The 27,667-nt window shown below is 37.6% G+C and overlaps 1 protein-coding gene across 15 annotated transcripts in view; it reads right to left on the bottom strand.

Annotated features, from left to right (window-relative positions):
• The window catches only part of IQSEC1 (IQ motif and Sec7 domain ArfGEF 1), a 160,147-nt gene that overhangs the window by 18,768 nt on the left and 113,712 nt on the right, over window positions 1-27,667 (bottom strand). For all 15 annotated transcript variants that reach the window (XM_050712696.1, XM_050712693.1, XM_035558233.2 and 12 more), the window contains 7 exons: window positions 14,040-14,201; window positions 10,545-10,667; window positions 9,593-9,759; window positions 6,719-6,858; window positions 5,050-5,079; window positions 2,639-2,764; window positions 504-603 (listed from right to left, as the gene is read on the bottom strand). In XM_050712696.1, the coding sequence (XP_050568653.1) occupies window positions 504-603; window positions 2,639-2,764; window positions 5,050-5,079; window positions 6,719-6,858; window positions 9,593-9,759; window positions 10,545-10,667; window positions 14,040-14,201 (848 nt within the window). The remainder of the gene's footprint in view (window positions 1-503; window positions 604-2,638; window positions 2,765-5,049; window positions 5,080-6,718; window positions 6,859-9,592; window positions 9,760-10,544; window positions 10,668-14,039; window positions 14,202-27,667) is intronic.

Consider the following 27,667-nt stretch of genomic DNA (forward strand, 5'->3'; position numbering starts at 1 on the left):
CTTGTTACTGATCTCCACTTGGACATTGAGCTGTTGACCACAACTCGCTGAGTTGGACCATCCAGGCAGTTCCTTACCCACCGAGTGGTCCATCCATCAAATCCATGTCTCTCCAATGTAGAGACAAGGATATCATGTGGGACAGTGTCAAATGCTTTACCATATCATTATAATAATCATTTATTATCATACATGGAGTTCCAACTAATTGCATCATTCACGCAGCAACAGATACAACATACTTGTTTCTTTACAAATATTCCATCAATTTTATAAGCGTTCCCAAAACATTTTTGGCTAGATTTGGCTAGGACGACTCCTCATCTAAGAGCAGTCTTTGTATGCTGACACCAAGTTTTAACTTTTAGGGCTGAATTCAATTCACAGAAATTTTATTGCCAAACTTAAAATCAAGTCCTGTCCATCTCTATTGTTCACACAATTTTTTTACTTTACCGTTTTTATAAATGAAATGAAAATCTAAAAAGAAAGTAAAGACTTACACTGATTTTCAAAAAGAAGAACTTGCATTCCATAGAGAGAAAATGACTGTCGAAAGCTGTATGTAACAGAGTTCTTCTTCTTTTGAAATATCTTGGTCACCTGAAAGTTACCAAATCAACAAAGTAAAATATCCTTTATTATGTATTTATAACCTGCCAGAAAATATTATTTTCCTTTTTTTTTTTTTTTTGTAATTCTGCTTGCATATTTAATCAACTGAAGAAGCAGAAAACTAGCTTTGAAGTATCAGTAACTCTTAGCCAGAAGGTTTAATATTTTATCCAGAGGCAAAGCCTTTTTGTTTTCTGTTCTCCAGGACTCTACTTTTTAACATCCAAGAAGGAAAAAAACCTGCATACATATTGTGCATTGTATATGCTAGCAAAAATGTAAATTTGTTTAAATTATCTTTTTAAAAATATATCTGCTACCACAGCTTCGGGTTTTTTTCTTAGAGTCTGACTACAGACAGCAAATTGTTATGGGCTTCCCAACGTAAGTTTAATTCTTAGCTGTTCCTCTCACTTGCTGTGTCATCTTCCAAGACTGTTTCACTTTTGTGCACCTCCAAATACTGCTTTACACTATCTCATCCATTGAGACTGTGCTTTCCCTATGTTCTGTACAGCACCTATCTGAATAAAAGCTCCAAGTTCTGTGGAAACTTTTACTTTTCACTACAACACAAGTAACATACTACTACTTACCATCAATTTTGGTGTTCTCCTAAACAGTGAATGGAACCACTCTTTCTCTTTATTACCGCTTCTTTTTACTCTTTCTTTCTAATTTTAACTTTTGGCTATGTCATTTTACTAAAAATAACAAATTTCTTCTACATTACTTCCAAAACAGTTTGATAACATCTACATCTACAGATGTTCGAGTAAGTAATAAAAAACAACAGGAAACTGGCAGACTGAAGATGACACTGTTCCACCAATTTACACCCAAACTCACAGTTACAATTGAGAGTTTATACCCACAATCAAAGGGACTAACATTTTGTTGTTTTTGTTTTGTTGCTGTTGTCTTAGTTCCTGGTTTTAAGGTCTGAACGTATGAAAAAATTACACGCAATGAAACTGTACATCTGAAGAATGCCTTCTTCATAACAGAAAATTTGAAATATTTAACTTCTTAGCTCTCCAGCTAACAGCCAAATGCATTCCAAAAAAAGTGCAACAAATTTTCCTATTTTTCAGAGTAAATCAGCCAAATAATTCCAAGCTGTCACTAGTTTCGAATGTTTGTTTTTCAGAAGACTGAGTCAAGTTAAATGCACACTAGAAAGTAAAGTCAACTGTAAAATATATTTCAACATATCCTGTTCCTATTTCAGTGAATAAACATGCCTGGTTCATAGAACATCTGTGGAAAACAAAATAATATGTAATTTTGTTTTTCCACAAGAAACTGGAATTCGTTATTTATTGAACAGAAACATTCTTTAGACAAATGAGTAAGCCAGAGGTTATTTTTGTTCTGTATAGTAGAAGATACTGTATTAAAGTACTTTGTTATAAACAACTATAGTAATCAATAAAAGGCTTCAGTTTAAAAATAATTTATATATAGTGAAGAAAATTAAGAAAATTTAAATATTAATCATCCTGAGACTGTTGGAGTACAGAATAACAGGTAATAGATACCTATTTCTAGAAATGCTCTTGCGCTTATTGCCACTGATTTCATGGAGACAGGCATTTCTGAGTACCTCACTAGAAACCTATTCAACTCTGTAGACAGCTAAAGAATACATTAAAAAGAAAGAAAAAAAAGACATTTGCCACCCAGAGATCTCCAGAAAAAAAAAAATAAATTAGAGAACCAAATTTGTAAGCGATAGATAAAACGTCACGGACAACCTGGTGATAGGTCAGTAAAGCATCATAGTCTTTACTTACACAAAAGCATGATGATAAGATTAACAGGCAAAGATTCCCTTGTTTCAATGCAAGCATATGAATAGTAGAATAGATCTTGTAATACAATCAGGTTTTAATGCTCAGTAAAAAGGTTAAATGACCGGGAAAACATTTGCCCTCTCTGAATCTTTGCATTAGCAAAGGTAATGCTACAAAAAATGCACAAACAAGAAACCCCAACCAACCTGAAACTGAAAAATACATACCACAAGAAGGTCATTAAATAAAAATATTTCTCGCTGGTGCAACCCAAGCTTCTGAGGTTTGTTTGGATCAGGGACTTCAAACAGCCTACAGTAGCAAACGAGCCTCCGGTGGGGTAGTGAGAGAACCTATTGTCATACAGAGGTTAACGGTTACTAAAGCAATATTTAGTCAAGAAAGAGTGCCTTTCATACCTAGAGTCTTTTCTGAATACTTTAAATATCTTTACCTCTAAGTTCATTAGACTTTTTCATTAAAGCATCATCAACAACAACAACAAGATTTTTATGCCTCAAATTGCATGACATTCAAACTTCAACAATGCTGTTATATAAACTATTACAGCTTGCATCCTGCATGTGGATGACAATTTTATTAGGGATAGAGTTTTACTTTGTGCAACAAGAAAAACTTGAAAGAACTTAAGAATAAGCAACTGGGAACTCACTGCAAATGATGTTTGCTTTCCTGAGCATTTTTATATATCAATATTTGAAGAAAGGATGCAAAACAACTTTGGCTTTTGTGAGATGATGAATTTGCTGATGTTGTAGATTACGTTTTGTCAGCCACTGAGTTAATTCAATTTTTTCATTCCCCAATACCCAGGAAAAGGTGACATTAGAAAATAGTAAATGCATTTTCAGGCTGGTTTATTTTCTCAGGCCAGCAACAAAACCAAGAATAATTTTCCATTTGATTATTAGAAATGCTGGCTGAATATACTTGCAAAACTGTTTTTTTCAGTTTAGAGAGACTTCACTTCTTTCAAATGCAAATGATGATGTCTTGTCAAAAATATTAAAAGAAATCCTTTAAATTTTAACAATTTGAAGTACAGAATATTCTTTGGTAACTGGACATATTTCATTTATATCTGATATTTGTTTATAATTCCTGATTCTGCATAGGAATTATGAGATTTACCAGCCAAAGGAAAAGCCAAAGACTGCTAATGCTGCTTCTTCCTCTACATAAGCAGGAAAAAAAAAAGCAATGGAAAAAGAGCTTGTTCCTGACTGGTTGTCAAATCATTTGGTGACATTGCAGTTTTTCTCAAAAATCAAACAGTAACTCTGCTAATAACAGATAAAATGCTAATAGCATTTAATTTATTTATGGCATTAGCTTAATTACTCACTGTCCCTGGACTTGCAAGGAGAAGGTATTTAAAAAAAAACAACAAAACATGACATTTTCTAAAGGAGCCAATGTCTTGACAAATGGTGAAGAACTTGATGGTTTCTATATTTCAAGCTGACTATTCTGGTAATTGAATAGCTTACGTGGGTTCCCAGTGAAAAGTACCACGAATAAAAGTTGCATGTCCTCATTCTCCCCTGCCTCCAGACTTATTTTCCCCAGTACATGGCAGTCTTAGATCTACTATAGCAAGATAACAAAACCCAAGGGTAGTCACTGAGTCTATGAACTTGCAAACAATTCTAGTGAGCTCTGGTATTGAAATTTAACTATAAAAATGCTTTCCTTCATAGCAATGGATGATCATGTAAGATTCCCTTACACCGTATTTCACAAAGGTTACATCTTCCAGTTTGTTTTTACAATCCAGTGATACTGCTAGACATGCTTCCATGAAACAATGACAGGCACTCCACTTAGGAATACAAAGCTAGCTTTGAATGTTTGCAGTTACTTACACAGAAAAAGCAAGAAATAGAAGACAGACAAATGGAATTTTAAAGTAACTTCCCTGGATTGTCCTGAATGAGGACAGCGCATTATACTGATGAAATTATAATCTATAAAATAGAAATCATTAGGATCAACTTTGTATAAGGTTATCAGATTTTGGGGTACAACATTCACTCCTCTTCACTGAGGGTGGTTTTTTTTTGGGGGTATTTTTATTATTTATTTAAAACTACTAGCAAGAATGTTATCATGAAATGAAAGCAAGTAGAATACTGCATTAGAAGAATAGTTTTAGAAATATTATTAAACATGTCTATCTGGAATCAATATTTTCTATGTCCATGCACCTTTCATGAGAGAACTGTTAAAATAACTGGCAATATCTTTCTAGAGCATCATTCAACACTGAAATGGACAATAAATAATAAACACACTGGGACCCAGGTGATATACAAATGTAATTTTGCTTGCTTATTTATTTATTTTTTACTGGCTAATTTCTACAGTGGTAACAGCATTTGAAATGCATAAAATGTATACTAAAATGGACTAGAAAATTCCAGGCAGTAAATTAAAGAGTGTCTCTGGTAAATATGTTTTTAAGGAAATCTTTACACTGTGGATAGTTATTAGCATAAGAACAGGAAAATTTTGCTTGAAAGAAGCCATATTTTTAAAAATACTTAAATGTAATGTTATGCATTATTGCCAGATAAAACATCTACAAACTTTGAATGAGTATGAGAAAAATACCTACACAACCAAGTCCATGATGCAGAGATCCAATCTACAGTAGAAAGACATATATACAAGTTCATTAAACTTCAGAGAAACACAGTATTGTATCATAGCAAGTAAATACGTCACGGTCTTACTATGACTAAATGCCTATAAAGTAAAAACAAATATTTCTATCAATAAAGACTGTTGGCTATTTCCTATATTTTCTTTCACACAGCGAAAAAGTGTCTCAACAGAAAAATCCTTGATCCTAGGACTCCATCAGGGCATTGTTTTTCTTAATCCCACTTGATTTACAAGGTTCAGGATTAATTTTAGGATTTGGGTTGCCACATGCTTTAATAAAGACGAACCACACACACACACAAAAAAATCTCCACAGAAGCCTATATATAAGCTAAATCCCCAGTCAATTGTGGAAAGTAAGTTTCATATGAAAGCATAAATGACTGTGAAAACTGGACTTTAGAATAGTTATTTCCCTTCTCCTGAAAAACACGTAAAAGTTTTTATTAATTGAGGAAATTTTGCTTTCTCTCTCTTCTGCTTCTTCCAGGAGACCTCCTCAGTATTTCCTGACTAGGGAACAGAAGCAAATCAGATTTTATTTTGTTGGTTCCTCTTTTTTCCCCTTTTATTTAGGGCTTTTCTGAGAAGAGATTACAATTCAAAGCTCTTTAAAAGTAATAGACAGAATCTTGAGATCCATGCTCTTTTTCTTTAAAAACAAAATTAAACAAACAAAAACAAACAAAAAACCCAGTCCCTACTTCAGTAGAATTCCCCAGTACTGCTAAAAAAATCATGTAGGACTAAGAACAGACAAGTCCTCTGTCTCTTTGGTTTTGTTCTGAGCTGCCTTTGTGGTTTCTACCATGAAGATTTTCAGATGACTCTAGGACTTGAATTCTTGAAGGCTGAGTATCCATTTTCCCTTTCAACATTAGATATCATGATAAAATATGGTCTTAAAATCTCTGTGTTCTCTTAGCTCCTAAAACAGAGGGAAAAACACCATGATCTTTTTCACTCTCCTTTTCTAACAGATGCTTTGAAGATTAATTTATATAGCAAAATATTTCTGGATTTTTCCCACAACAAAGCAAGAGGTATCTTTAGATACTCAAAACCAGCATTACAATTCCTAGGACCTGATTTCCAGTTCTCAAACAAAATGTCATAATGTCCTCTTACAAATACCAGTTCACTGAGCTAGCCGCAAAGCTCAGAAAGACATAGGTATTAACAGAAGTTCTCTACTACTACTTGTAAATTCTGGAGTCATAATTGATGGCATAAATGTTGAAATACGATTCTCTACAATATTACTTTACAACACACTTTAATTCTCTTGACATATAAACATAAGAACTGACTAAAATGCAGGCATCTCCAAGTGTAATTTCAAAATTATAAAGCTTCACAGAGAGAAAATGCTGGGAAAAATTATCTTAAAATGAGTTTAAGGCTCAGAACATCATCACTCATGAATACCAGACTGCAACAGATTCATCTGCACTGTGAATGCCCCAAAATTAAAAACAACCTTATAACAAATTATTATCTTCACGATTTTAATCTTTTGCCATTTAACAACCAATCTATAAATCTAAGCAACACAATTATGTATTGTCCTACATCTCCTTTTTATGTAGTAATTGACATTCAGAGCAATGAAAACTTACCGGTTTCTTTCCTACTATGAGTTTTTCAACCTTCTGGACTTGGGATACGTGATCCTCATTTGTCTTCAGTTCCCGCTTGCGGATTCGCTCATAAATCCCAATCAGCATTTCTCGTGGGATATCTTCACCATCATCCACACCTGCAGAACCCAAGAGTTTTTATTGTCAGACTGTTTTGTTTCATAGCTGTCACTACTTTGTCAGCTGACATCTCCCATGATGTTCTTGGGCCCACCTTACCAAGTAGTAGAAGTTATATTACTCAGTACTGAAGCACTGATTTTTGCTCAAATGCTTGCTATGCCCACACAACAAGACATTGATGGAAATCACACATTTTTTTTTCTTTTTGTTTTAAAACCCTAATCTAAAGCTAATACATAAAAAGACTGATTTCAAATATAAATTATTTCTTTTAAGTTTCCTCCATTTTGGTGTCAAAGCTCAAATGAGTTGAATAATCCTTTAGACATTAAAATCTCCCTCTACCCCAGAACAGAGCAGCACTGGGAAAAAACTGCACAACTGTCCTATTTTTTCTCTGCTCCCATATTACTTAACACTCTGCTCATAGAAACATTTCTACAAGACAACCTTTATGAATATCCAGCAAAATGAAATTAACAAGCATTTCCTGTATGATTTCAAAACCAATTAATTTACTCTGGAAAAACAGATCAACAAAATAGCCTATTTACAATGTTACTGTTTAGCACTGTATGAGTATCATCAGCACACAAGCACTGTAACAAATGCCCCAGAGTCGAAAGCTTAATCATGCATTTTTAACAGCAGTAGAAGGAGCCCAATTTCAGTAAGTGTCTTAAAACTAGATTTTCTGGGACAGGGAAATGCATATTTATGTTTCAGATGCATTTTAAAGCAACAGCCTCTTATCTCCCATTCAGAAGCCAAAATACAATATTTTGTCATCCAGTGGAATGACTGCTCAAATAAAAAATCACTGTGATAAAATATGGTTTCTTTGCAACTAGAAGCAAGCAAAACAGCTTCTGTTCTGTTCCACACTTGCAAATGTTCCATAGACCACTCTTTCAGATCCAGGCATTTACAGTTAAAGGCAAGGCAGTGTGTTACAAAAATGCCTACATGAAGGAACTGCTGGCATTCAGACTGGAGTTCAGAGAGAATGTTCCGTACTTAATGCAACAAATATGACTGCAGTATTACCCTAAGAGATGAACATCAGGCCATTTTTAAATCTCAGCGGAGTTTATGTTAAAATCTCAATGCTAACTTAAATTTTGCTAAGCTGATACACCTGCTAAGAATAGGTCATTAGTTGTCTTACATAAATCTAAGGGAATAAAATCAACACTAGACTTCCATTTTCAAGATCTGAAATTCCAGAACTCCACAGGTATTTTGATTTCAGTAGCATTAAAATGACACTAAGTGTGTAACTGCACTCATGAACACCAACTGCCAAGCACCTGAGATGCACCAATATATTTTTTGATACGAAGCAACTTGTTTCTGTCTTTCTGTCATTCAGCCCACTTTCAGGCATGACTGAGAAAACGTCTGTTAAGCAATACGTCAGTGCTTGCTGGTGCCTGCAATGGTAAGCCTGTTTTGATACCATGCTGCTACATCCATTGTTGACAAAAGCAGAGAGACTGTGCACTAAGCTGTGCTTGTCCTGTGCTTAAAAGCAGGGGGAGAGGATTGCAATGACTGAGCAGGCAATTTTCGTGGCCTTTGCACAAACACATAGTAATGGAACTATAATAAAAGCTTCTTTTTCCCTATGGACACAAACTACCTTAAAAGAAAAAAGGGATGGGGAACTTCAGCTTTGTTTTATTTCTCCAACATCTGAGTGCTTTTCTGTGATAAAGAAAATGCTGTCTGATCCATTCTTCCTTGAATGCCCAGGAACAGCAGGAGGTATCATATCCTCATGTATAATCTTCCTCAGCTGTACAGGGACAACTTCCCCTTAGACAAAGCTGAGCACTGTCTGAGCTGATACTGCATAAAAATCTGTTCTTCTTCACCAGAAAGAACCAGGGCAGAAAGATCTGAGATACAAACATGGAATTAAAAATGTTCAGCAATCTGATTATAGGCTTAGATGTGCAATAGGCTGTCAAATAGTTTCTTTATCAGAAAACACACCAGTGAAGACACTGAATAAATGTATATACTATTTACGGTGTACCTTTCAGGATGGTTTTGGAGTTGTGATTCAGAACGGAGATCTGATATCCCTTATTAGGACATTGGCTGCTATGGAGAAATAGCAAACTACAAACTGTGGAGACAGTATCTCTGTGAGAAATCGCTAGTAACCTTATGCTGCAGTGTAGTGGTGTAGTTCACTAGCTAGAAATCACATTCCTCCTCTCAGGTAAAGTCTGCAACATAGTGACACCATATGAAGATTTATATATATGTAAATAATGTACACACACATTCTTTGCAAACTGTCTTTCTTGCAAAAGAATTCATTCACTTTCATTCTCGTGCCCAGCAGTTGCAGTCTTTATGAGTTGTCCTTTGACTTTGTGAAGGGTCTAAGTGTGGCAAATTTCAATTGTATCTAAAAATTTGAGGCAGATGGTAATGGTCACTTTTCAGCTACATTGAAAGAACTGGGAATAGAAGGGCCTGACAAGACATCTACTCAAGAAAGACAAGATAAAAATGACAAAATACTATATCTTTAGTTTTGTTTTCAGTATTCCAAAAATACAGTAAAAGTGATGGTGGTTTTAAAAGCCAGGTGAAATCAGAATCAAGTCTCCTACATTTTGCCTTTTTTTTTTTCTCCCCAAGGAAATATGTTGTTCTTCCAATGACAGTTACAGGAGGAAACTTTAATGACGACTGTGGTTAGCGTTTGCTTACCCCTTAAATTCTTGACAAAGTCTTCTAGCTTCATTTTGCGTTCTGGTTTCACATTTGGACTGTACATATCTGTGTTCAACAGTATAATGGCAAAAGCTAGAATGAAGATGGTATCAGGATTTCTAAACTGTCTCACAACACCTGGGTTGCAGATGCAGTACCGTTGGCTGTAAAAAAGCAAAGAGGGGAAAGCTGTCAGAGCTATTCATTACTATTCTAATTTCACCAAATAAACCAACTGCTACGTTCCAGAGACTGAGCAAGCTATTATTTGATTATCCATAGTTATATTTAGTTTTCCATCCACACATTTTCATAAGGCAATTCTAGAATATGGAAGGCTTTTGTTTTCTACTACCTTTGTCACCTTTTAGTGCAGACCCTGAGCTACAATAACTTCAATATTCTTTTTTTTTTTTCAGTAACACCCATTGACACCAGATAAGAATACGGCATTGATTTTAGCTTACTGTCACATGCTGATTTACGTCTCCTGCCCTGGATAATGTATGCTTGGTCGGTATTAATAAACTAATGCTTTTTATTCCACTATTGCTGAAATGATTAATGAAAGGTTAAAAGCATGTATACTCCGAAAGGTAAATGGTCATAATTTCACTCATATAAACTACCATATGCAAATACATTGCTAGACATTCAAAAAATCCTGAAATTTCTTTTTAGCTGATACAAGAAAGACCTTTCAGTTGAGAAGCCTTCCACATCAATGCAAATAACATCCATGAATAGCACCAGCAAAAAACCCCTACATTTCACGTTTAGTGAAACCACCACAAATGCCATGCTGTATTTGAGACTGTATGTAGCTCACAAGGACAGTGCAAATTAGAAAGAAAATAACCTAGATATACTCAGCTTCCCCGGTTCTCCAATTTGACAGCTAAACAATAGCAGGTTTCTGGTGACTGAATAATTTATTTCAGCATCATACCTAAAAGCTTCAATGAGCCGTTCTACTTTCTGGGCTTCTCCTTGAACACGGATATGAGCCTGAAATTTCCTGAGCGCTTCATCCAGTTCCATTGTTGAGAAGTCCATCTCATCCACAACACAGCTAGGATAAAAACATATTGCCATTGGGTCTTTCCATTTCTAACAGCGCATTACCGAAAGTAAAATTTTGAGACCAAAAAAAACCTTTCAATTTTCCACCGATTGTAGAGATTCATGGAGATTTTTGAAACCTGCAGCAGCAACTGCAATAATTGTAGGTGAACAAGAACAGATCAGTGAGAATGTGTACATGTAAGCAGAAAATAAAAATAAATTATTTATTTTTTTAACAGCAGAGCTACTGCAATGACAAATGTCTGGCCAATTTAAGTCACATGCCATTGCCAGGAATAATTATTGGGCTTGTGTTTTCAGGCTAATCAACTAATACTAGTCAACGCCTACAATACTAATAAAAAAGGAATTTATACCACTTGAAATACCAAATTTCAAGCAGCCTGCAGCAAGCACAATAATATGTACCAAACAGTTATGTCCAGGAATGTTCTTAAATACTGAGAAAAAAAAATTAATCTTGTCTTGATATGCTTTTACTGTTACTGCAATTCTCATCTCCCCATTATTTACCACGTCTTTCAGTTAATATTTATATAGGAATAATTACTTTCTTGCTCTGAAAATACAGTGCTGACAAAAAATAAAAAGGAACAAGTTTAATATAATTAACAATGTGAACAATGTCATTCTAACACTGTTTAAAGACTACTTTAAAATCAGAAGCTTATAAGTTTCATTTGTTTAAACTTTGCTTTTACTTTTTGAATAACCAGACATGAATCACTGAAAGTAACAACACTGTAATGCAGAAACCACAGAAAGAAAGCACAATCCAATTTTAAAAGCCTTTTCTTATATGTATAGCTTACAATGATAAATTAGAGTAGCTCATATTTTTGCTAGTAATGTTGTAGCTACCATAGATTAATACTAAAGCAATTTATTCACTTCACCTTGTATATTTTTCCTTTTATGCAGAAGTGAAAGGAAACAAACAGCCTTGGTATTTCTCACGCCCTTTACAACCCACACCTAAAAACCTATTATCAATTCTGTAATAATGTTCACTGTCTTCCCACCTATTATAAGTTCTGTAACACTTTCAAAAGGTCTTTTCTCCTTTAAAGATGTATAGCACATGTGCAGACAAGCCGGAGTCAAACTGTAGTAATTAAAGCAATTAAGGACCTCCAGAAACATGCTGGCCAACAGCATAACAAGGAGGGGGCAATCTTCTTTATACGAACTACAGAGACAGTAGATACACCACCATGGTCAGTGTTCTTAGCTGGAACCAGTACTGTTCTGCAAATATTTTAAAATAGTAAACAAAACCTCTCTAGTGGCTATGTAATGACAAAAAAAAAAAAAAGTAAAATTATTTTGGTTAGGTCTACAGCAAATGAAACCATGAAAGTACTAATATCAGGAACACGTGTTAATATTTTGTTAACAATGGTTAACAAAATGATAACCCTTGATAAATGATATCATAATAATATAATAATAATGATAAAGAGAACATGATTATAGACTCTAGACACTGCAGGAGATCTGGGCTACGTATGTACTGTGGGTGAATAAGCCTGTGCTGAAGACACATCTTTACTCTTAGAGCTGCATCTTGCAGACATGTGAAAGCAAGAAGCAGCCTGGCAAATAATTGAACCTTTTTCCTGGGATCTATCTCCTGCTTCCTACCTCTTTACAAAATTTAGGCAAGGGGGGAACATACCATTTGGTGGGGCAAGACACCTACAAGTGCCTTGAATCTCTACTGTACTGTTTCCCTGCACTCTTACACATAACTGTGCAGTGGAATGAACTGGAATAATGGAGTGAGCAGAGCAGCAGAACATCATATTTTCCCTTTGCTCTTAGCAGCATTCTTTATGAAGATTTTATTTTATTTTTCCTTGAAGATTTTATTTTATTCTTCCTTTGAGTAAGCGACTATATTTTGTTTTCTAATGCAAAGTCAAGAAACAGTAAAAGGCCAGATCCTCAGCTACATCTCTACTGCATCAGGTACTCCTTGGTCAGGCAGGGAAAGCTGAGGCTCGCTGCAGAACAGCAGTGGCTCCAGAAGCATGTCTGATATGCTCCACTTATTGGCCAGGGCAACATTAAGTCACTATGCCAGCCCCCTGCCTCTTCCACTGCTTTCTGCTGGGCGTGGTACTATAGAAGAAGGCAGCCTTGAATAAGAGAGAGGAACAAACCAGAAGAGCTCTAAAAAGCATCTATGGCATATGGATACATGCCATTAAGCATATTAATACAGTGTTCAAGCTTGCATTTGAAATAGATAAGTTCTGACAGTGTAGTAATAAGATCAGGATGACTGTATGGAATGCAACCAACATGTTTACAGTATGAAGCCACTGAAAGCAGTCTGTAACAAAAATGCAAAGAAAATATAAGGTGTTTGCACACACTTTGTACCATGATACCATAACCTTAACAATTCTGAGAGGTATCAATAGTATCAAGAAATATTCCATCCTCAGGAAGGGCCGTGTCCATAGATTAATGCAAATTGCAGCACAGCTTTTATTATACTCTGGTAAAAATTGTGCTCAGAATTTCTCCTAGTCTTCCTTAATGTGCACAATGTTGTGGGGTTGTTTTTTCTTTTTTTTTCTTTTTTTTTTTCTTTCATTCTCAGCAGTCCTGTTAAACACCTACCTAAATTTCTTATACAATACCTTGAACAAAACTGGACTGTGATGTATTCATGTTTACAGGTCAGTGTATCATACATTAAAAATCCCCCAAAGAACAGATGTTTTAAATGAACAGCCTCTTCAAATGAGGCGATTTCTATTTTGGTCTACTTTGTAATATAAGGGCTAGAAATTTATGACCAAACTGCTAAATGTCTAGTTTTCTGCTTCTGTTTTTTAAAAATTGTTTTTATCTAAACTTTTGAAAAAGGCCAGTTTGCATAGATCTTGTCTATACATGGTGAAATCCCTGTTTATCTAACATCTGAGCCATTTAGTTGTAAAAATTATTTTCATATTCTGTTACTAATAAAGCCTTATGTTGCATATAAAACAATTTTGTTTCATTCAGTAAATTATTAGAGAGCCTGACTAAGGAAAAGACTTTGAAATAATGTACTCTAACACCAGTGAAATTAAAGCATAAATTTGGAGTAAATGTACATGACTACAGAGAATATAAATTTTTCTGGGTCAATAAAAGAAACAATAGCTCAGCTGGAAAGCAGAGAAATAAATATTCATTTATATTCATGCTTTCGTTTTCAATCCTTAGAGTCTAGTTTCACCCTCCTTCAGAACAATATCCAAAGAGATGGGCCAAACATTCAGTGCAAAACTACCTCTAGCATGATGAAACATCTTGAAGATTGAAATACGCTTATCTCCTCCCCACATAAAATACTTACTCTAATACATCTCGGTTGAACTGTTTTTGTCGATTGCCCAAAAATTCTCCAATCATCTGTCTGCTGAGACCTTTTCTTTGCAGGAGAAAGTGGGCAACACCAACTGGAGTGTCGGGCACAAAACCTCGCTCAATTAGGTACTGGACTCCTTTCTCAGGTTTTCTGAAGAGAAATGAGAATGCAAAACATTGTTATTTTTTTAATTCTCCACTGGAGCATCTGATAAACTTTACAACAATTTTGCCATCACTTTTGACTAGCATATTATCAGTATGGTCTAATATAGTTTCAGGACAAATGTAACCATGCCAAAGAACATACTGTTCACTGTTAATAGCTTACTAGCTTCTTTGCATGCACTGTTACACATTTCTCTGCTTCATACTCTTTTTCCAAAGAGAAGCTTTATATGTTAACAGCTTCAGGCATGAAAGTCAAAATTCGTCAATGCAAAAGATAAGCCCAACAGAAAAAAGAAAACCAAACTAAATGAAAAAAAAAAAAAAAAAGAACGCTGGCACCCTCAAACCGCTGCTCTCAAAAGTTTAGCTAATCAAACACAAACATCTGAAGAGGTATAACTTGCAAGCTAAGAATACCAAAATCAGAGTATCAGCCAGCAGGACCAGGCAGATGATCATCCCCTGTACTCTGCTCTGGTGAGGCCGCACCTCGAGTGCTGTGTTCAGTTTTGGGCCACTCACTACAAGAAGAGCATTGAGGCCCTGGAACATGTCCAGAGAAGGGCTACGAAGCTAGTAAAGGGCCTGGGACACAAGTCCTGTGAGGAAAGGCTGAGGGAACTGGGGTTGTTTAGTCTGGAGAAGAGGAGGCTCAGGGGAGACCTTACTGCTCTCTACAACTGCCTGAACGGAAGATGTGGGGAGCTGGGGGCTGGCCTCTTCCCACAGGTAACTAGTGATAGGACCAGAGGGAATGACCTCAAGTTGCGCCAGGGGAGGTTCATGTTGGAAATTCGGAGACATTTCTCCTCAGAAAGAGCAGTCAGGCATTGGGACGGGTTGCCCAGGGAGGTGGTGGAGTCACCGTCCCTGGGGGTGTTTAAGGAGAGGTTGGACGTGGTGCTTAGGGACACGGTTTAGTGGGTGACATTGATAGGTGATGGTTGGACCGGATGATCTTGGAGGTCGTTTCCAACCCTAATGATTCTGTGATTCTAAATGATCTCCTTCGCACTCAGAAAGTACCCTTTTTCTTGTAAGTAGTGTTAATGCTACATTCATATAATTCTGAATTGTTTTCAGAATTCTTAATCTTTCTGAATTTAAATTCACAGCATGGAACAAAACCAGGAATAATTTTCTCCATCCCCCTTGAAAGCAAACTACATTCGCCTGCAAGGCAGAATGATACAAGCCCAGGAGACTTCCTCTCCAGCAACTGTCAAGTCAGAAAACAAAGAACACGACCACAAAGCACAGCTCAATCCAAAGATAACCTTTACTTTAGATGTAGAAAATGCTGTATCATTACTTCTGACACTAAACCACAACTTAAATTCTTACCCCTTCCCTCTGATAAGCCTGAACATTTAAAATCATCACAGAAGTTACACATGACTTAGTTAGCATCAGTTCCTATGCAGTTGTATCATTTCACACAAGTTGGGGTCTGCTATTTCACACATGAACCTCTGCTTCTGGCTCAGCAATATGAAATTGCTTTGTTTAAATGCACTTCCAACCAGGCTAGACAAGAAGAGGAGACTGAGGGGAGACCTCATCGCGGTCTACAACTTCCTCACGAGGGTGGTCCTCTGGGGAGCCAGGAGTTGGACTTGATGCTCCTTGTGGGTCCCTTCCAGCTCGGATATTCTGTGATTCTATGATTCGAAGTCACCAAAGCAGACTTTAAATCCTTTTAGCTACTGGAAGCCAAAAGCTCTTTACCCACTGATTCTTCCTGCAAGCCGAAGTGAAGCATCAAGAAGTTTTGCAGTCTAGGATCATTTGGAAGTGATCCAATTTGTTTTAAATGTTGTAACATAATGTCGATAGCTGTTAACTCTGAACAGTAATAACATGAAAATGAAAACCGTAGGAATGCAGACTACCCTTTCCCTATGTGATAAACCAAACTGTGTAGCAGTGGCAGGAACTGCAGGTTAACAAACGTGTAAGAGTTATTTACACAATGGAGAAAGTAAACAAGTTAACTTTCTTTCTGATTCATGGCCTTATCCACTGAATTTTCCAGCTAGAGCTCAATAAAACGGCATCATATTATTTTGAAATCTGTCCACTAGAAAGCATTTACTTGTTCTGTTCTACAAAAAAACAACCACAAACCTAGAGAATCTGACTGACAGCAAATGAAGAACTTGTTGCAAGTTGACTCCAGCCAACAGCCAAGCACTGTAGATTAATCCAGCAGAGAAAAACTGCTAAAAATAAAGAACTCAACAATTAAAGGGTTTACGTGGATAATTTCTACTACATTTTGAGATGAGAACTGTAATTTTCTGTGATGTTACTTTGATCTGTTTTTGAAGGTTCGATATATACCGCTACAACAGGGATACAGGATTTCTTAGAGCAAGCACTAGCCCAATAATTGTTCTTACAGGCAGAGCCTGGGCCTTCAGATGGTCTTTTGGTACTTCACCCCAAGTAATGTCAGCCTACCATATAGTATATTCTAAAGGACAGCATGAAAGAAAAGTAGCCAGGGGAAGCTGGTGGTGGTCTGGAGTTGTCGGGTGTCCCACTCACTGAGCAAGTCAGTCTACAAGTTTTCCCGTTACCAAAATGAGTACTATCTGGCTCACAGAAGAATTCTGAAGGTTAAGGGTTATAATTTGAATCTGCACAAATAAAGCTCCAAGTAAATGAAGTTTCTCTGGCTAACTGTGGGCATTAAATTTCAGAGGAAGAAAAAAAAAGTCTTCTCCAGTGGGTACCTCCCCAGCTCCTGTTCAGCTCAGAAACACTGATTTTGTCTCCTGCTTTGGTAGTCTATTTTGCTGACAAAATTGTCTTCATACTTTTGTTTTTGGTGATCTGAAACCCTGAACTCATTTAAGACTGTTGACCAAGCAATTAAATTTAACAGGAATCAAATGTTAACAAACAGCTTATTGGAAAAACAACCTCCTGTTTTTAGTCACCTTGCAAGCTAGGGAGATTCAGGGGGATTTATTGCTGCTTCAGGCTGCCTCCTGCCCCCCGGCCAGGACTGACATCATTGCATGTGAGAGGAGAAGTATGTAATACAAGACTGGGACTCTGTGAGAGCATTCAGAAATATTGAACTTCCAATCAAATTTTACTTAAAAGTGAAGTTACCAACAGGTTAAGAGAGAAGTATGTACAGGATGCTTTCCCTTTCTGTCTTTTAACATGGGTAATAATTTTCCTCTTTGCAGATTCAGAGAAATTGAAGAACTAAATGGCTCCATGGAAATTTAAGTCATCCCTGACATTATAAATTCCAAATATTACTAAGTATGAAGGAATTGCCTAACAAACACAGCAGGAGGGCATGCAGGTTGGGTTGTTGACTATACCCAAACTACCAGAAATGTTTGTTCCTTCTCAGTAAGGACTAAGTGTGCCAGGTAGCCGAAGCGATTTCTAAGGGGGCAGGAGAAGACAACACAAGCAAATGAGGACTGTATTGCTGGCAAAACCAGATATTTTTAATTGGGCAAACTGTTTCACTAAACCCTAATTTTCCTAAAGTTCATGACTGGATGTGGAAGTGAGTGGGATGTGACAGGGTCATGGATTTGAGATGAGGTGGGACAACTGGCAGAAGCAAGGATAACTTATGCCAGTTGTCCCATCTCATGTCAGATCTACTCAGAACTGAGAGTAGATCCTTCTACAGTTACAGCTAAGAGCCTTCTGTGATTAGGAAAATTCCCAGTGATGACTTGTTAATTACATCTACCAAGAGCAGGGAAGATAAGAGTCTATAAATAGCAAAAGTGGAAACTGCATAAGCTGTGTATTCATTTTCAGATTTGAATATATTAACTAATAGCAAAATATACCCTCTAAAACTAGCATCTTACATCATTGAAGATATATGTATTTACAGAACTTTTCATCTTTACAGAATTGGTACAATGCAGCCATGTCCAACATAAAGCTAAAAATCTATCTCAAAAATATATATATCAACAGGAATCTACTGAAAGGAAAAAAAAAATAACTGAAAAAGATGTAGAAATAAATATTTAAATTCAATTTTCAGAAGCTGCATAAAGGGCTAAGGAATTTACCAGAAACTGATTAACAGCAAGACTTTTTGGATGATTTAAAGCAACATTTAGGGAACGAATGTAAATGGAGAAAGTAATGCAAGCTTCAAAATAACTAATCAAAACTGTACGTTTTAACAAGTATGCTTTTAGAGAGTACTGATCATATCCAATAAAAATGTTATCTTTGTGTGTTTCTGAAGACACATTGGATTCCTCCATCCCTTACTGTAAATTGACATTTCTTAAAAGGAAGAACATTTCAGGAGTGAAGACTGCAGCAAAATTTAACACAAAGACAACACTAAGGTAAGAGAAAAGAAAAAAGACAAAAACAAGAAACAAACAAACAAAAAATGTCCCCCACCAAACCAAGACAACAGAAAATCTCTGCAAATCACTGCTGTTTCTTTTGCCCCCTAAATTCATTTGAACAGGTGTATTTAGAAAATTTAAAAGGCATTATAGTTACTAGAAGGAGATGGCTTGTTTACTCAGCAAGTTTGACATGCAGTACTGAAAGCATAAATTCAGGGGAAGTTCATACAGCTTGCTGACATTTGTATAAATCTCATTAGATCAGCAGTTTGCTGGCAGAGCATTTACAGTTTCTGAAGCTGAGGAGTTGTTGCATTTTTTCTCCCCTTTAACAGGTATGCAAATTGAACCTAGAAAAGTCCAAAAAAGTTCGGTATGTTCAGGAGCTTTGCTGATGTAACTGACGCACAAAGCTCTTTTTAAAAAATGGACTCTTGTCATACAGGGTAGAAGAGGAGAAAAGATCAGACAGGGTTATAGTACCAGTTGGTATATTGAAGAGAGAAATGTCACTTATCCAAGTTATAATTGTACAAGAGGGGAAAAATAAGTTTCTTTTCATTAGAGTAAAAACCACACATATATAAGTAGCACAGTATTTTTATAAAAACACTGCGCTCCTAATATTTTTAGTGACATGAGCAAATTTGTAAGGAGAGAAGCGAGTGAGACACCTGTAATTCTGCATGTGTCATTATTTGTCTCAAGTCACTTTTATGTGGCCTGAGGAACCACTGACAGACCATGTTAGGATATGCGTTATAATGATTTATACCATGTGAGAATTTGCCCCAAATATGACTAATCTGCAAAGAAAATCACCAAACAGCTGTTGCAGAACATTTGGATCGCCAGTGATAAAACCCAGCCCTACAGCTCCACAAATTACTAAATATGGACTGTCAAAATCATGTCATCCCAGTCACTGGTTTGACATTTCCTCTGCTTGAAGTCTGTTTTCAGAGACACTCGAGACATGCCAGAGTTTGAGGAATGCTAGTGTACAGCAGGTCATGGAAAGACGTAAGGAAAGCAGGAAAGCCACAGCCAGAACCAGCTCCTCTTGCTGGGGTGGGAAGGGTACCAATGTCAGATGACTGACTTCCCGAGTCAGACAAGGGTGTTCACACAGCCCAGCGGGTAGCGCAGGAGCAGGGACAGCCACGCAAATTGCTGTTTAAGCCACAAAAAGAAAGAGTCAGAAATACACCAGTGCATGCTGCTGCTGCTTGTTGGACATAAAGCAACACCAGATTTCAAAAGTTAGTGGTACTTGGCAAGTGGGGCTTTGTATTATCCAGACACTCCAAATGTTATCTTTCAAATGGTAGGAAATACTATTTCTGCAAAAACACGGCGATGAATTTGAAAAGGGAATTTGACAGAGGAAAACTTTGAGCCAGACATCAGATGGTAAGGAAGAGATCAGCACTCATTTAGCATTTACTGTTATCTACCAGATGTACTGGTACAGCCATACTTACTGCAAAACCAACAGCGTGAACTTGAGGGCTGTGCTTTGGTGAGCCCTTCAGTGGCAGTACCAGCGTTTGCTTCATCTCTTCTCTCATTCCCCTTGCTAGCTTAAGACTTCTTGACAAACTGAACTAGGAGACAAAGTTTTCTTCTTGTGTGTGTGGTTTTTGTTTTTGTTTTTGTTTTTTTAATCCAGACAAGCTCCCCACCTAGCTGCACAATCACTTGTATTAAAAAAGCCCAAAGGCACATCGATTCATTGTAGTTTCTCCTCTGCACTTATGCGCATACACTACCTTCAAAGAAGTATAAGCTGAGAGAATCTCGCAAACAAGCACTACAAATGTTTCTTAGAGGCTGTCATCGCTGCTAACAGAAACAGATCACAAACATGCTGCTGCCAAAGAAATCTTTTCATGCTGGGGGTGGAGGATTTAATGCAGCTCCGATGCCAGCCCTTGGTTTAAATAAATAAATAAATAAATAAACAAAATCTTCCTTGCCTTTGATACCAAAGATCCCATTTTGGACATATTTACAGTTCTCACAAAACTAATCATTAGCTTAACACTAAATTCCAGGGATGACTCTCTTAATAGCAAGAGCCTAAGACTTTTCTTGGTTACATTGAAGAAGTCAATTCCTTTTTAAATAGCTCCAGTGGTAACAACAAGCTGATTGAACGTTCTCCTTAGTTTGGCAGGCAGCTACATTTTCTTCCTATGGCTGTACTTCTTTCTTCGTGTTTGTTCAATATCCTACTGCTGCCACAGTGAGCCAGGAGAATCACTATGCCTATTTTAAACCTTCTGGGAAAGAAAACAATATACTTAAAATACAACCAAAATTAGTGCCAAAACAACTTGTCAGAGTTCACTCAACTATGCAGCAAGGAAAGAAAGGGACTGAAAAGAAGAAAATCAGAGAAACTGACTGTATCTTCCTTATGTTACACAGCTGTCCAATGAAGAGAAAGAAGGGTAAGCTGTAAATTGAGTCTTCTGGTAACTACAAGAAAGAATCTCTGGGTCAGGACAGTAGATAAAGAAACTTCACATTTCTCACAGCTTCTCTTTATTCCATGGAACCAGAGAGGCAGTCAGTCACACTACTTGGACAGAAGCCCTACAGGTTCTCCCCCAGCGGAGGTTTCTCCCCACTGAATTATGAAATTAGTCTTCTCAGTCACTTTGCCTGTTTCATTGAAGACCAAACCAAAACTCTTCCACCAGAAATGTGAAGGCTTACTTGCAATTACACTGAATTATCTGGAGTAATGTCCTTTCAGTGAAAATTAATTTATACTCCTGACACTAACAAAAGAATTTTCTAGGAAGTGATTTCAATGACCGGTTTTATTTCATGTGGGAGCAAAAGAAAGACAGGAAATTCTGTAGACATCTGTTTTCACATAATGAATAACTTATCTAAACAATACTACCGTTACCTTCCATCTGATCAGTTTCTTTACATGACCATTACCTAGCAAAGTGCTAGGAAACTATACATTACACATTATCACTCTTACTGAATGTTTAGGCTTGCCTTAAAAGTAACACCTGAATCAGAGTTGATTAGAAAACTGTATCAAGTACAGGGTGTCTGAGAGTCAGCTAAAGGATCCGAGCAGAGTAAGGCTGAGTCATTCTAATAAAGGGGAAAGAGTAAAGTATAAAACTATTACAGAAGTAGGGTTTTTCTGTACAAGAAGCATCAGCCTTGGGGAGCAAAGCAGTTAGCAGAGTTAAGAGAGCCATAACCTTAAGAACCATAAGCACTTCCAGTGCAGTAGCTGGACATGTCCTGGCTGGTAAAAACAGCCCTGAGTCATCATGTTATAGCAGATTCTGCAGCACCTCATTGTTGCCTCTCTTGGCACTGGGCAGCCTGCATGGTATTTTTCTTTTTTTTCCTTTCTTCTCTCTCCTCACAAGAAAGAGAATGTGAAAGAAACTTTCTCACCTTCTCTGACCCCACTGCATCTCTGCATTTCTCAAAGAGCAGGGAAAAGAGCTTGCAGCAGCCAGCAGAACGAAACACACTCCACTTGCAGACAAGACACATGAAAAACCTGCTGGTTCTCTCAGAACTATCTACCAGGATTAAGTATTGCTTTTGTGTTTATGCAACTGTGAAATGAGGCATTAAGATATGAGACATGAAGATGACTACCTCCTTAAAATTGAGGAGCAGTCCCGGTCTTAACATTTTCTAGTGTCCCTGCCCTAAGTTCTCTTTCCACACCCTCACTCCGTTTACACATAACAGAAGTACTTCAGCTTCGATTTTTGCAATTCTGCTGATTGTAGATGTGAAACATTAAGTCACACTTACTTTAAAAGGGGTACCTTTTAAATTGGCAATGCAGAAATACAGTTCAAAGATTTTCAGATTCTTCATTTACAGATCCACCAAACACCAAATCAGTAGACAGTTGTGAATTGTCAAAAGGGAGCTAAGAGCTGGTGCCCCCTTCTCTTTTCCTTAACTCTTTTTCTGAAGGTTCCTATATGTGGCCTCCCCAGCTCACTATTCCAACTGTATGCCTGCGAAAGCAGCTGGCCACATTTTTCATTCTCAAAATCTGGTCACTTGAGATTTGGGCAGGCAAGAATGAATTAAAATTCTGGCATCCAGAGTCACATCAGAGCAGGGCTGGGAGCTGCTACTCAAACTCCCCCACGCACAGGGTCATTTTCTAATGCACGACCACATCCTGAGCACCCACCCAGGCATTGTTGGAGCAAACTGGTTACCGATTCCTGGCACGCAGCAGCAGCAGCGAGATGTGTGCCCAGAATATTTAAGGGCAGGCGGAGCTGGTGGCGGAGGATGAGGTAATGGCTCTTTCACTGTTCCAGGGACATTCGCACACAGTTACTGCTGCTCATAGTGCAGCCTTTCAAAAGCTAGATTTGTTTTCAACATTTGGTAAAGTTTATCCTCCCTTTTAATGGCAATAAAGGGAATCCTTATGCCCATATTTGAAACCAGTGCTCAGGCTACTATTGGTTGAATTCTTCCAGTTATACGTTTCAGCTGTTCTTTATGGGCAGGACAATGTATGCTAATCAAAGAACCCATCGTGGAAAAAAGGAGGGGAAAAAATGGGTCCTCAGGGAGAAAAGACAAAACACGCACAGAAAAAAACAAAACACGCATGGCTTTTTTTTTTTCTTCGGGTGTTCTCACTTAGGGCTAAATGTTTTTAGAAATAATGAAAGTCATACTAAGAACATTCTTCTCTTCTTACTAACTCCTCAGCATGTTAGAGGACAAGCTACATGGAGTGCTTTGATTTTAATTTTTGTTGGAACTGTCTGTGGATGAATAATCTGCAGTCCAGATGTTGCAACAACAGTAAAGTCCCTTTCAGCATACACACGAGGATGGCAAATGGCTCCGTTGCAAAATCCTTAAAAAGCCTCCTGCTTCCCCTTTCCTACTCCTACTGAATCTCTCAAAAAAATCACAGAAAAATAAATTTGCCAAGATATTACAGCACAGTTGACAAAAGAAAAGAATCAGTTCAAAGGTAAAGAAACCCAACTCAGTTTGATTTGCACCTTCTTCCTCCTGCTCAATCTGCACTTACAAAGCCTAAGATCATTAGAAAAGCTTCCAGTAAGCTTTCAACTTAACATTCTAAGGGGTACAGTCTAAAAATACGTTTTCAAACCAGACATCAGAATGGTGAAAGGATGCCACAAGACCTAAAAAATACACTAAGTGTGTTCAGCATCTTAAGCGAAATTCATCAGGCATGTGATCCATGTAAATGCAGAAACAAAAAATTAATAGACATAAATATTTAAACTAATGGCTAATTGTAAAACTTTATTTTTTTATTTTTAATAAAACTGGACAATTTTTATGGATTTCAAATAAAGAAAATGTATGCAATACTTTCTGAATGTAACAGTACTTAGGAATCAATCTCTATCCACATATAAATAATAGATACACCTTTGTTGAACAGTTAAAAGTCCATGGAAAATCTCATTGACAAGCCTGCCTTCTCACAAATAGTACATTTGTATCCTCTCAGATTTCCAACAAGAATTTCTCTACAAATTGTAATTTGCAATTTTGTATTTGGTATAATCCCTCCAGCACTTAGCGAATTCCTCTCGTATCTGCTTACTAAAATAAAGAAATACTTGAGTTAATGTTCCAAGGAATCTAGACATGCTTAAAAGAGACTGCTTCTGGAATTAATATCCAAATCATATCCCTAATGATTTTTAAATTTTAAATAAAATCATCACCACCATGAAATAAATAAAGCCAGTAGGTCTTTCAAGGTTTAGAGGTCAAAAGATCACTGCATAATACAAGCAGTAACTCATGACTTTTTAGTTCCATCACTAGCACCTTTGAGAGAATTCTGGAAGAGTGGGAACCTTGATAATAGCCTGTTACGAAGGAAGTTGCAGAAGAATCTTCAAAACAGTAAGCTGTAACGGACTGTGGACACAGGGAGAACAGTCCCCTATCTGTACAGCCAGATAACTGGCAAGGAGCCAGAGTCACTGCCACCAAAATGGTGGCACAAGAGCAGGGAGTCTGGCAATATTCTTCCTACACATGCACAGCTCTGCACAGGATTGTAATCTGCTACTACTGACAGCAAAGCTGACCTAAGGGTAGGAGGTGTTTCTTCAGACTGCTGAGGTTAAACCATCCTGCCCTATTTAATCTGTTAGAACCATCAGTGCACTGGTAGCAGAATGGAACCTGAATATCCTACCAGATTGGGCTGCAATAACTGGTAAGCCTGGTATTTCCAGACTGCAGTCAAAACAAACACGAGAATAAAATCACAGTCCTTTTTACTTTTTTTTTTTTTTTAAAGCAGCAGTCAAAAGCCCTCTTGAAGCCTTATTTACAAGCAAACTAGTCTCAAAGTCTGGATTTGCATAGACAGGGTTTGGAGCCTGCAAAATAAACCTTTCTAGGTAGTGTTTTCCTTCTGCCTATAAGTGAGGGATGGTTTCCAGCATCATTTCTCCCAGACTACATCCCTTTCAGACTGCACTGCAGAAAATGCCTAATTCAACACAGCTGGCCTCACCAAGCTTCCCTGGGAGCCCTTGAACTCTGGGCACGCACCTGCAATCCTTCCCTGAGGAAGTAAATGAATGGTAACGCACAACCGGACACCCTATTGACAGAGCCAAATCACTACTGCCATTCAAAAATACCAGCACATAAAGAAACTGTTACTTAGTTGCAAGTTATTTGGCAGAAATCATTCTGTTTTAGGGATACTATATATTCTAGTATACTGGATACCAAAAAACATCCTTAAAAATGTGTATTTCTTTAATCAACACTAAGGCTGCAACTTGAGTGCCAAGTTTTAGTTTGGAACAAATTCCATGATCAAGTGATAAAACTCCTAGAAAAGTGGCTTTCAATTACCTCAGGTTTTTTCTCTGCTGCCGTGCTTCTCCTTTCTCCAAGGACCTCTGTGCTACTCAAGTTTTGCATAAAATGCTGATTAAAGTGAACTAGACCACCACTTGTGCTCGACTTTTACTCCACCCGTAATTGGCTATTCTAATAAAAGGCCTCTGGTAAGAAAACTGCTCTCTGGCTTCTGAAAATTATTACTGTAATAGGAGACACAGAAAAATTATAAAGCATCTGTTGAAATTTCAACTGTGAGGATAGTGACTTTCCATGTTTTTGAAAACTCTATTCTTTCAACACTCCTCCTGAACAAAGCAGAAGTATTTACTCTACTACAATTCAGGCACTTCTTTAAGTTTTTAAATTCTCTGCATTTCAGCCGACCATGTACCGAAAAGAAATGACACGATTATTTGTCAATTAATGTTTGGGATCTTAATTATTAAGAAAGATTTCAAAGATGCAATGAAATTAACACAAACTTGTTGTAAAAGACATCCCTAAAACTTCCTCTGGTGGATTTGGAAAAAAACCCTCATAAGAGGCAGCTTCACAGCCACTTCTTTCAATTCTGCGCGCTGTCCTTCCGCCTGGGTGGAGTGCACGTCCTCCCGGGAGCTCACTGCCAAGACCTGCACTCCTGCCTGGCTTTATGATTGTAAATGTGTCATGAATGAGGACACTTTCAAACGACATCTAAAATGGGTCTGCGGCATTGACTCCAGCTCTGAAGAGCATACTAAAAAAGCATCCCAACACGGGGCGGGCGTGCACCGGGTCACATGGGAGGAGCACAAGCAGTTTGCAACACAGGACTGTGTGCGTAGGCACCCCTCTTCTTCTGTCCCGTCACGGGAGAGAAACTGGGAAGGGTTTGCAGACCAGCCCATCTGACGTGCAGACCCGCTTCCTGGCCCGTCTCTCGGCAGGTCGGGCAATCATCTTTCACGTTGTTCTGTTTGTGAAACAGCAGACTGCCAAGAAACCAAATCTAGGACATGACTTTCTTTTCAAAAAATGTTTGGACATCCGAATGCTGTGACGTACCTCATATGCTAAGACCAATGGGCTAATGTTACATGCCTAATGCTCAGAAATTAGTTGAAACTATGGCAACTGTACAGCACATACCTAAAAGGAAAAGGTATGCTTCGTGTTGAATAAATCGTAACCTTTAAACCCTGGCAAGTGCCTGAACCCAGTCTCTGTCCCTTCAGTTACTTCAAAAAATGCAATCTGGAGTCTTACTAATACACTCTTAGGAGTCTCCTGAACTTTTTCAAGAATAAAGCTCTGGAAGCTTCCCAGCTACCTTTTGAGAAGAGCTTGCAGATTCATGCTCCATCACGTTCTGTGATGGTTTAATACCTGACATTGCGCAGAGAGGAACTGAGGCTATTACTGAAATGTCACAATCTCTGTGGACTTGAAGAAGAGCCATAATCAAAAACAAGGTACACAGGATATTTGGGGATTGTCTGAGCTATCAATAGAATCAGAGTGACTCACCAGAAGGTCATTAGACTCTTCACTTCTGTATCAATCCTGGAGATAAAAACATGGTGGAGGAGTGAAACAAGCATGCAGCCAAAGATCAGGCAGTGAAGTGCTGCCCAGAATTCTGCACGGTGCTCTGTTTTAGAACTCACTTCTAAAAAACTGCACATCACCTCACAACCAGCCAATATATACAAAAATTTTTATCTACTTTCTTTCAGGTCCATGCCACGAGATCGCTTAGATGTGTTTCAAAGAACAGTTTCTATTCTTTTCTATTCTTGATGTTTATTTTTTCACTTTCAGCCTCCTACTGATGTGACATGTGACATCTGACAATTTCCAATGCCCTCATTCATTTCCACATGGTGCTTGAGCACTTTTTCCATTCACCCTTTTTTCTTACACCCTCCTGCAATTGACTCAAAGGACTGTATTATCGAGCTCGAAGTTCACCGATCATTGATTGCTGAAGGTTTAATTACTATGTAAAAAATGAGCAAACACCAAGTCTTTTAAATGTCAGCCAGACGGTTCCAGCACCTTCCTCCCCATCCCACCTGCTGCCAAGGATGTTAATGTTTTCAAACCTTCTAAAGGAGCCTGCCCGGTCTACTTCAAAAGCTTTAAAAACTGCAAAGTTCCTCTGACTTCTTCCAGTTGGTTAAAAGCTCTTGTGGAGGCCTATTAACTTTTT

The sequence above is a fragment of the Cygnus atratus genome, chromosome 10 (assembly GCF_013377495.2).
Source record: "Cygnus atratus isolate AKBS03 ecotype Queensland, Australia chromosome 10, CAtr_DNAZoo_HiC_assembly, whole genome shotgun sequence".
Classification (NCBI taxonomy): Eukaryota; Metazoa; Chordata; class Aves; order Anseriformes; family Anatidae; genus Cygnus; species Cygnus atratus.